Source organism: Rutidosis leptorrhynchoides, chromosome 4 (genome assembly GCF_046630445.1).
Source record: "Rutidosis leptorrhynchoides isolate AG116_Rl617_1_P2 chromosome 4, CSIRO_AGI_Rlap_v1, whole genome shotgun sequence".
In the NCBI taxonomy this organism is placed as follows: Eukaryota; Viridiplantae; Streptophyta; class Magnoliopsida; order Asterales; family Asteraceae; genus Rutidosis; species Rutidosis leptorrhynchoides.
The window spans coordinates 355,434,564-355,446,290 of NC_092336.1; the positions used below are offsets into that span (position 1 = coordinate 355,434,564).

Below are 11,727 nucleotides of genomic sequence, written 5' to 3' on the forward strand. Positions count from 1 at the left end.
GACATGAAACCATTACAGGTTTATCAACATCCGCAGTCAAGCTTGCAGGTGGAAATGTAATAGAGGGACATTTCCAACTAACAATCTGTTCTGAAATTTGCAGTACCGACATTTCGCCCTGCACTTCTACCACGTTGATCACCTGGATTCCGCGCTGATTTTCTTTTTTGCTCACCATTTTTACCCCCAGATTTTTTACTGCGGGAGCCTTTCGCTCAACCGCGTTTGACGCATTCGAGGTGTTAGCTTCTGTAGGCATTATAATCGCATTCGCGGTGTTTTGTGCGATTAAATGGTCCAGCTTTCCTTGCTCGTATGCTTCTGCAATGAATTCCGCCAAATCTCTGCAACGATTGGTGTCATGACCGTAATCGTCATGAAAAACACAAAATTTTGATCTATCGCGCCTGCTATTTTCTCCCAAAGGCTGCGGATCAGGAAAAGACTTAGCAACTCTTTCTTGCAACAAAATTTCCTTGGGCGTTTTTGTTAGCGTCTGAATGATGTTGAATGATTCATTGCTCCACTTTCGCGTAGAATAGCGATCACGGCGGCCATATCCATGGTTATCATTTTGGCCTTGAAACCTGTCATTTCGCGAGTATCCACCGCCGCCATTTCTCCGCGGAAGACCTGATCCGCTGTAATTATCACTGTTACCATCGCGAAAAGAGTCATTGTCATCTCGCCAACTTTTGTCTCTACCCCATCCACACGCAGGGGTTATACTGCTATCCTCTCCACCGCGGAGATAATCATATGTTTCCTGTTGAACTTTTGCAAAAGTCAGCGGGACATCTCTTCGCAACCTCCGCACAAGAGTATGATGTCGCTGTGGGTTAATAGCATGCAAAAAATCAGAAATTTTCTGATCCTCATTCAATCGTGGAATTTTTTGGCACTCGTAAATGTACCGCGTAAGTAGTGCGCTTAGAGTCTCCTTGTTACCTTGCTTAATATCGTGACATTCTATGTGTGTCTTTTTCTGCGGTAATAGATTTTGAAATTGCAGCAAAAATTTTTCGCGCAAATCTACAAAGCCAATGATACTGCGAGATTGCAAACTATGAAACCATTCCCTTGCTGACCCTTGCAAGGCCATGGGGAACACTCTACACGCGACTGATTCATCCCAGTTATAAGTGCTTACTACGCCTTCGAAGCGTTGTAGAAAATCCAAAGGATCGGTTAGACCCGAGTAGACTCCCAGAGTTGCCGGCACGATCGGCGGAGAAACAATTGGATAATCAGAAATGTGCTGGAGAAACTTGTCTGCAGCAGTGGTGATTTCTGTTGCCTTTTTTATGCGAACATCTGTATTATCCGCACAAAATTTAGTAAGCATGTCTTGCAAAAAATTTGGTTGGTCAAACTTATGTTGCATTGATTTTGGCGCTATGCTTCTGAAAGCATCCGCCAAAAAATTTTGGGCATTTTCTCTGCGAGCAACATCAGATGCTTCACCCTCTTCTCCATAATGAGGGAAAGGTGTTGGTGGTCGCTTTCGCTTAACATGTGAATTTTTAACAAACTCTTCCACGCTGTCCGAATCATCAGAAAATTCGCTTTCTTATCTTGGCGTCTTCGCCATTTTTGAGTTATATGCAGAATTTATATGCAGAATTTAAATGAGTGCGATATTCTGCATTATCACTATTACTATCATTACGCTCAAAATCTAAGCGATCAACTTGTGATCCTAAATCATTCAATGGCCATAAGTAAGTGCGCGGTATGCGAGACTCACGACTGCACTTAGCATCTTTCTTAGCCTGCTCAGTAGCAGTACCAACAATTTTGTCAGTTCGCAGGCTAGATTTTTCAGATAAAACTTTTACTCGCTTCCCATCAGCGATTGTTTCATCGCGGTTTTGCAGCAAAGTTCTGCGCGCAATCATTTTCTCAGCAGCGATTTCTGGCTGCGAATCACTAGCGTTATTTACAGTGGATGTTTTAGCAATCGGTTCCTGAACCGATTTTCCCGCGGTTATACTAGCATTTGTTTGCAACAGAAATATCACGACGTTCTGCGAATCGCCAGGCAGTGCATCAGCATTCGCAGAAACGCCAGTTTGCTTTGCATTTGTCGTCGTGACTGTCAAGCAGATCAATTGATTGCGTTTTCAAAAAGCACCTGCAAATCATCACAATAAAAACACGATTGAAATTAAACCGACGAATTACTTGTTTGATGGCACGAAACAAAAAATTTTCTGTTTAATTTGTAAAACTTGTCCCACGGATGGCGCCAATTGATCAATCCTTAATTAGCGATGTTACTTAATTACGGATTGAGTGCAATAAGATTATAATGGAGGATGGAATGTTTGATGATTATTTTGGGCCCCGATGATCGTCTTTCACTTTAACTATCAAGTGATCAACCACCCCGACCCGGTCTTGATTGTTAATTAGCATAATTCACCTTTGCGCGGTGTAAAAATCCCTTGGGCAAGATTACAAGTGGAAATTACAAAGGCTTAGGCAAAATGGCAGAGAATCAACAACCTATAAATGAGAGGCCAAGCTCCCTATTTATAGGATTCGAAATATCCGCGGTCTGCGAGTTACTTAACTATCCGCGGAAACTCAGCGGATTAAACCGCGGTGTTGCATTAATGCGAAAACACAACCGCTGTACTTATTTTCAGCGAATATTGCATAGCTTTGCCTTATAATTCGCGTAGTTCTGCCTTTGGCTTTTAGCAAATAAAATATACATATACAATGCCATATATATATATATATATATATATATATATATATATATATATATATATATATATATATATATATATATATATATATTGTTTAAACTAAAACCATATCATCTTGTATCTAAAATTAATTATTGAAAACTCAATGTTGGTTGACGTCCGTCAACCGACTCGACCTTTTAAGGTCCTGACCGACTTGTCTTTTTCAATCTTGTATATAAACCCTTTATTTTTTCTTTGATTACATTAATGACATTATTATTAATCTTTATTCTCATTTCGCAGTTTGAATTACCAGAGGATGCAAGGTCACGTGTGAAGAAGATTTCAGTTATTCGTAACCTTTGCTTGAAGGTAATTACTTTATTTGTTATTTTATACGATTAATAATATCTGCATTTTCTATGACGATGAAACTGATTGTTCAAATTGATAACAGGTAGGAGTAACCGTAGCTGCGAAGAAGTACGATCTTAGTGCCAAAACACCTTTCGAAACATCAGATATATCGAATCTTCAACCTGTAGTGAAGCATTCAATACCCGTATGCAAAGAAGCAAAGGAGCTGGTGGAAACAGGAAAAGTCCAGTTGGCCGAGGTTTGTAACATCTAATATATCTGATTGGTTCTAGTCAAAACGGGTCAAGATGGCCCAAAACACTTCTTGGTCTTGTTTTAAGTTCTTTTGAATGCAAGTTCTTTAAATATGAGCACATACAAATGATGTAACAAAAATATCTAATATATGAATTAACACACCTTTTGAGATAGTGAACGATGTGTATGTTTGATGATCAAAGTAGAAAAATAAAATAGTACATTGTATAGGATTTTTCTAACGTCAGGCTGTCGTTCATAAAAGTATTGTACATTGTGGCTAACTTTAAAGTGTCGGTTACAATATGTACAACGATGTTATGCATGTTAATGACAGCTCAGAGCCGTCGTTAGAAAAATCCTACTTTATATGGTTTAAACTGTAGGATTGATTATTCTTTATGTAATCTGCTATCACGTTTTTGCAGGGAATGCTTAATGAAGCGTACACTCAATTTACAGATGCTTTTACAATACTTCAGCAGGTATGTTTTGAATCTTTTAGTTTCATGGTGGGTGTAGTTTAAAATCATTTTATGCTCGTTTAGTTGACTTTATATTCTTATTTTTTATTTATTTATATGAAATTCAGGTCACAGGTCCAATGCATCTAGATGTTGCTAACTGCTACCGGTATGATATTTACTCAAACATTAAAAAATATGATATCTTGATTGATTTTTTTTGTAAGTGACCATTTCAAGTTAGTTACTTATGATTAGTTAATTTGGGTTATGTTTTATCGGTAACGGGTAAAATCGGTAAAATCATAATGTTAACTAAAATGGAAACGGGTGAATTGTACATACCATCTTTTAAACTACTCAATATAAAAAATCAGTTTTTGTTTATGTTATTATAGTTTAAGTGACCAAATTTGAACTCTTTATTGTTTTTTTTTTAATTATTATTTTATTTTTATTTGGATAAAAAAGTGTTTACAAGTCGATCCATCCTGAAGGGTACAAAATGGTCCTATTTGACCGACCTTTTTGAGTCTTGCAATTTTTTTTTTTATTAATTTTTTTTCCTTCTGTGATTTTTTCTCCCCTCGTGTAGTAACTTAGCCATGGTTCTTTACCATGCCGGGGACACGGCTGCAGCCATTATGCAGCAGCACAAAGAACTTATTATAAACGAACGGTGCTTTGTCTTGACCACCCAGACACAGCTCACAGGTACCAAATTTTACATCTTTTTTCAACGTTCAATACATCAAAATAAATTCACGTGTCTAAAGTTTTACTTATCTGCAGTTACGGGAACATGGTGTTATTCTATCACGGACTTAACCAATCAGAACTTGCATTGCGATATATGTCACGTGCACTGTTCCTATTAAGCTTGTCATCTGGCCCAGATCATCCTGATGTTACTGCAACTTATATTAATGTTGCAATGATGTATCAAGATATCGGAAAAATGAATACGGCTCTTCGTTATCTACAAGAAGCGTTGAAAAATAACGAGAGGCTTTTGGGTGAAGAACATATTCAAACTGCTGTATGCTATCACGCACTTGCAATCGCCTTTAACTGTGTTGGTGCCTATAAGCTTTCTCATCAGGCATGTTATACACACCTCTAAAAGTTAATAAATTTTGTTTAATTATATTGTTATTTGTTTAACGTCATGAAACATATATATATTGTTTAACAGCATGAAAAGAAGACGTATGATATACTTGTGAAGCAACTTGGTGAGGATGACTCGAGAACTCGTGACTCGCAGAATTGGATGAAAACTTTTAAAGCAAGGGAGGCGCAGGTATAATTACGTTTTGTGTCATTTTGTTGGACGGTTTCTAAATGTAGTGTCAAATATGGTGGCTTGGTAGGTGGATTTGTGGTCAAATACTCACATGTATTTGATGATATATGTGATACAATTAAGACTTTCATGCCATGCAAACTTCACCAACCTCAATCTCATTTACTATAAATAGAGGTATGAGATGGTTCATTTTATTCATCCCAAAATTACAAGATTACTTATATACTAAAAGAAATAATTAGAGAGTTTGTGAGTAATCTCCTAATTACAAGAGATATAAAGATTAGTATTTATCCTTGTAATTAGAGAGAAAGTGTAATTCCTATTTTTCTTATTAGTGAAACGTTTCTTTCCTTGCCCGTGGTTTTTACCCTATTGGGGTTTTCCACGTTAGATCTTGGTGTTCCTTTATTGTCATTATTTCGAGTATTACTAGCGGTTTGCTATAATTCGGTGTCGCTTTTCTCAACAAGTGGTATCAAGAGCTAAGGTTCTAATATCTAGTGTGTATTAATCTACTTATCGTATGCTCTGTGGTTGCCACTGGAGTGGATCGTCCACATCAGAAAATAAGTAAGATTAATTTCACTCGATAAAAGTTCTCGGGTACTATTTCTCAAGAAAAATAATATTGTCGAAAAGAAGATTGTAATTATAGCAATGTCTACGAAATTTGAAATTGAAAAGTTCAACGGGAGTAACTTCTCGTTATGGAAACTAAAGATGAAAGCTATCCTGAGAAAGGATAAGTGTTTGGCGGCCATCAGTGGACGTTCCGCCGAAGTCACTGATGAAAAATGGGAAGAGATAGACGGCCAGGCTATCGCAAATCTTCATCTGGCACTAGCAGATGGCGTTTTGTCTAGCATAGAAGAAAAGAAGACGGCGAAAGAGATTTGGGATCACCTCGTAAAATTGTACGAGACCAAATCACTCCACAACAAGATATTCCTTAAGAGGAAACTTTATGCGCTACACATGAATGAATCTACTTCAGTTAATGAGCACATTAATTCTTTGAATACTCTATTTTCTCAACTCGCTTCATTAAGCTGCAATATAGAGCCAAAAGAACGTGCTGAACTTTTACTTCAGAGTCTACCTGATTCATATGATCAACTCATTATTAACTTAACCAATAATGTTCTCTCGGAGTATCTAGTCTATGATGAAGTTGCGGCTGCTATTCTAGAAGAAGAAAATCGGCGCAATAACAAGGAGGACAAACAGGCCGGTTCACGACAAGTGGAGGCCTTATTGGTGTCAGGAGGGAGATCAACGGAACGTGGCCCAAGTGGGAGTCACAATCACGGTAAACCAAAGTCTAAAAAGAAAAAGACCTATACATGCTACAATTGTGGCAAGAAAGGTCACCTGAAGAAGGATTGTCGAAGTTTAAATAACTCAAATCCTCAAGGAAATATTGCAAGCACTTCAGATGATGGGACTGCTTTGATTAGTGAGGCAGTGGTAGCAAATGAAGGCAGAAAGACATTTGTTGATGTCTGGTTATTTGACTCGGGAGCTACTTTTCACATGACCCCTAGAAGAGAATGGTTCAAACAATATGAACGTATCTCAGGAGGATCTGTATACAGTTGTAATGATCATAAACTAAAGATCATTGGAATTGGAGATATCATTTTGAAGATGCATGATGGTACAGTTCGTACTATTCAAGGTGTGCGACACGTGGAGGGTTTGAAGAAGAACTTATTGTCTTTAGGACAATTGGATGATCTTGGTTGTAAGATGGTGATACATGAGAAGATCATGATAATCAAGAAAGGCGTGGTTGTACTTATGAAAGGAGAAAAGGTGGGTGCTAATTTATACATTCTGAAAGGCGAGACGGTACAGGAATCGGAAGCATCTGTTGCTTCGAATAGTTCAAGTGATAAAGTTGCTATGACATGGCATCAAAAGCTTGGACACATGTCTGAACAAGGTATGAAGATTCTTGTGGAAAGAAATCTTATTCCTGGTCTTACAAAGGTATCGCTACCTTTCTGTGAGCATTGTGTAATCAGCAAGCAGCATCGCCTGAAGTTTAACACATCAAATTCTAGAAGTAAATTGATTCTAGAATTGGTTCACTCTGATGTGTGGCAAGCACCAGTTCAATCCCTAGGAGGAGCAAAGTATTTTGTATCATTTATTGATGATTACACTAGGAGATGTTGGGTGTACCCAATCAAGAGAAAGGCGGATGTGTTTGAAGTTTTCAAAGTTTACAAAGCGCGGGTTGAACTTGAATCTGGTAAAAAGATCAAGTGTTTGAGGACAGATAATGGAGGAGAATACACTGGTGATGAATTTGATAGGTTTTGCAAACAAGAAGGTATCAAAAGTCAGTTCACGACAGCATACACTCCTCAATAAAACGGAGTGGCAGAGCGGATGAACAGAACCTTGTTAGATAGAACAAGGGCGATGTTGGCAACTGCAAGCTTGGGAAAATCATTCTGGGCAGAAGCAGTAAGTACTGCCTGTTACGTGATAAATCGGTCACCATCAACTGCAATTGAGTTGAAATCGCCGATGGAAATGTGGACTGGAAAACCAGTTAATTATTCTGACCTTCATGTATTTGGAAGTCCTGTGTACGCAATGTACAATTCTCAAGAAACGACAAAGTTTGATCTGAAGTCCAGAAAGTGTTTGTTCTTGGGGTATGCTGATGGAGTTAAGGGGTATCGCTTGTGGGACCCCACTGCCCACAAAGTAGTCATCAGCAGAGATGTTGTCTTTACAGAAGACAAAGATCTTGAAGATGTTAGCACTTCAAAAGAAACTATACCGATACAGGTGGGTAATGAATTTCATAAAGATTCTTCTGAAGCAGTACCAGAGCACGATGAAAATCAAGTAGTCGTTGATGAAGCTCCAGCGACTCGTATTTCTAATCGGGAAAGAAAATGTCCAGGGTGGCACTCGGATTATATTATGGAAAGTAATGTTGCATATTGTCTTCTAACAGAGGAAGGAGAGCCAACAACTCTTCGCGAGGCACTAAATCATTCAGATGCATCTCAGTGGATGACAGCTATGCAGGAAGAAATTGAAGCTCTTCATAAAAATAAAACATGGGAACTTGTGACATTGCCGAAAGGTAGAAAACCTATTGAAAATAAATGGGTGTATAAGATCAAGCGAAATGGCGATGATCAAGTGGAGCGGTATCGTGCAAGACTGGTGGTTAAAGGATATGCTCAGAAAGAAGGTACGGACTTTAATGAAATATTTTCTCTTGTGGTTCGACTTACAACAATTCGAGTAGTTCTAGCGATGTGTGCTACATTTGATTTGCATCTAGAGCAGCTAGATGTGAAAACTGCATTTCTTCATGGAAATCTTGAAGAAGAAATTTATATGCTTCAACCAGAAGGTTTTGAACTACAAGGAAAAAAGAACTTGGTTTGCAGGTTAAAGAAATCTCTGTATGGTCTCAAACAGGCGCCGAGATGCTGGTATAAGAGATTTGATTCTTTCATAATGAGCCTTGAATATAACAGACTTTATGCAGACCCTTGTGCATATTTCAAGAGGTTTGGGGACAATGATTTTGTCATTTTGCTGTTATATGTAGACGACATGTTGGTTGCAGGCCCCAACAAAGATCGTATTAATAAGCTGAAGGCTCAATTGGCTAGGGAGTTTGAAATGAAAGACTTGGGTGCCGCAAACAAGATTCTAGGGATGCAAATTCACCGAGACAGAGATAATAGGAAGATTTGGCTTTCTCAAAAGAATTATTTGAAGAAAGTCTTGCAGCGCTTCAATATGCAAGATAGTAAGCCAATCTCAACCCCACTTCCTACTAATCTCAAGTTATCCTCCGTTATGTGTCCTAGCAGTGAATACGAGAGAAAGGAGATGTCTCGCGTACCGTATGCATCAGCAGTGGGAAGTTTAATGTTCGCAATGATATGTACAAGACCAGACATTGCACATGCAGTGGGAGTAGTTAGTCGGTACATGGCGAATCCTGGTAAAGAGCATTGGAATGCGGTAAAGAGGATCCTTAAATACATCAAGGGAACCTTAGATGTTGCATTATGTTATGGGGAACCAGACTTTATTGTCAAAGGGTATGTTGATTCAGATTATGCAGGTGATATCGATAAAAGTAAATCTACCACTGCATATGTTTTCAAACTTTGTGGTGGAACAGTAAGCTGGGTTTCAAAACTGCAGTCAGTTGTGGCAACGTCAACAACAGAAGCAGAATATGTAGCAGCTACTCAAGCTACTAAAGAGGCAGTATGGTTGAAGATGTTGTTGGAAGAACTCGGGCACAAACAGAAGAATATCACTTTATTTTGTGACAACCAGAGTGCCTTGCATCTTGCAAGGAATCCGGCATTTCATTCGAAAATAAAGCATATACGAGTTCAGTATCACTTCGTTCGTGAGAAAGTGGAAGAAGGAACCGTGGATGTGCAGAAAATTCATACTGACGACAATGTGGCCGATTTTCTAACAAAGTCAATCAACCGTGACAAGTTTATTTGGTGCCGTTCCTCATGCGGCCTAGTAGAGACGTAAGCAACATCATTGGCAAGGAAGAATTATCGTGTGAAGATTGATTGAGCTTCAATCGAATCTTCAAGTGGGAGATTGTCAAATATGGTGGCTTGGTAGGTGGATTTGTGGTCAAATACTCACATGTATTTGATGGTATATGTGATACAATTAAGACTTTCATGCCATGCAAACTTCACCAACCTCAATCTCATTTACTATAAATAGAGGTATGAGATGGTTCATTTTATTCATCCCAAAATTACAAGATTACTTATATACTAAAAGAAATAATTAGAGAGTTTGTGAGTAATCTCCTAATTACAAGAGATATAAAGATTAGTATTTATCCTTGTAATTAGAGAGAAAGTGTAATTCCTATTTTTCTTATTAGTGAAACGTTTCTTTCCTTGCCCGTGGTTTTTACCCTATTGGGGTTTTCCACGTTAGATCTTGGTGTTCCTTTATTGTCATTATTTCGAGTATTACTAGCGGTTTGCTATAATTCGGTGTCGCTTTTCTCAACAAGTAGTTTATGTTTTTTCTTAATTAATTGTTATTGATTATTGATAATAATATGATGACAGATGACTACACAAAAGCAGGAAGGACAAGCTGCAAATGTTGTTTCAGCTCAAGCAACAATTGATCTTTTAAAGATACATCAAACCACATCGTCAAAGGTGTTTTAAGATTTTAAGTTATAATTGATCTATTACATTACGTAATACTTGTGGTTGTTACTTTAAAGTTAGTGGTATTTATTAAAAAAGCCTTTTAGAATATTATTTTTTGTAAAACATCTTTTCAAAGTTTTTAAAGGTATTTTTACTTCAAAGTTCAAACTGTGTTGGTGTGTGTACAGGCTCACCCTGATTTGATACAAGCATTCCAAGCAGCATCTGGCGGTGGAGCTTCAGGCAATGGCGGCTGTGACATTAGCGAAATAAGGGAAAAAGCTGCTGCTAGAGCTCTACTAATTCGGCTGATAACTGATCGAATGATGGATGACTAAGGATATTAGTGTATGGGTCATGGTTATGTGCCAACTGTTTTGGCTTTAATACTCAATTAGCGTCATGTCACTGAGTACCTTCAATTATGAATGGGCTTTCAATCAAAAGAGACAACGTGTTCTTATTTCTTCATTACCCCTTATATCTCGATAAAACCACCCGGATCACATTGCTAAGTATAGAACTTGTCAGTTTTCATATCCCTAAGACCCTAATATGTTTCATATCGTCTCACTATAAAATTCATTTATACTCTTTTGGAACTCATCAGACGTTCAAAATTTAGGGCTAGATATAAAATGATGTTCCGTTTCAACCAATAAATTTGGCAAGTCAATTGAAGTAAATCACATGAAATAAATCATTGTATAACGTAATAAATCATAAACAGTTCTAATATAAATATAAAACAAGGATAAAGCATCTTGATATTTAGGTAGAAACATGAAATACATAATAAACTAACTAAACATGTTCTATTATGAAATACTCTATTCGTCCCATAAAAATATACATTATTACTATTTATATGTCTCAAAATAAATATCTTTTACTCAAAATAATAAAAAAACACTAAAGTTCTAATTTCGCTATTTTATATGTGGAAATCGGTAAAACTTTTAATACTGATTTCATCTCTTTCTTACTTTATTTTGGAAGTTAATTAACTACAATGGCTTATTAAATGAAGCGTAAAGTGGACATTTTACTAATCTATTATATAAAAAAAAAAAATTCAAAAATTCATTGGTGGACATTTAATCCGGGACGGAGGAAGCAAGAATTAAACATTAAGATCTTGAATTAGATGCATTAGAGTACCGAATCAAAATTTAATCAAGAACGATACAAAGAAAATAATGAATTCTGAAGTTAAGTATATTTCTAGATTGTAATTTCCAAAGCCATTTAAACAGAAAATAATACAAATTACACGCGTGGTGTACCAATCGCTTCCAGAAAACTTAGAGCACGAGGTGTGCGTGTCTCTTTGCCAAGGTCCATTTCGGTGTCGAAAATGAACTTTGAAATTGATTAAAGTGGGGTGTCGTTCGTTGTCTATTTCGGTGTCAATTTCAAAGTGTGGACCAATAAGAAAA

General features: G+C 37.3%; 1 protein-coding gene across 1 annotated transcript in view; it reads left to right on the forward strand.

Moving 5' to 3' along the window:
• LOC139841783 (clustered mitochondria protein-like) overlaps positions 1 to 10,727 on the forward strand; it is a 31,031-nt gene extending 20,304 nt beyond the window's left edge. The window contains 10 exon segments of the mRNA XM_071831984.1: positions 3,003 to 3,071; positions 3,157 to 3,315; positions 3,743 to 3,799; positions 3,907 to 3,947; positions 4,374 to 4,462; positions 4,465 to 4,492; positions 4,571 to 4,880; positions 4,974 to 5,081; positions 10,199 to 10,294; positions 10,477 to 10,727. Of these exon segments, the coding sequence (XP_071688085.1) occupies positions 3,003 to 3,071; positions 3,157 to 3,315; positions 3,743 to 3,799; positions 3,907 to 3,947; positions 4,374 to 4,462; positions 4,465 to 4,492; positions 4,571 to 4,880; positions 4,974 to 5,081; positions 10,199 to 10,294; positions 10,477 to 10,626 (1,107 nt within the window). The 3' untranslated portion in view covers positions 10,627 to 10,727.
• Positions 10,728 to 11,727: the final 1,000 nt, after the last annotated feature.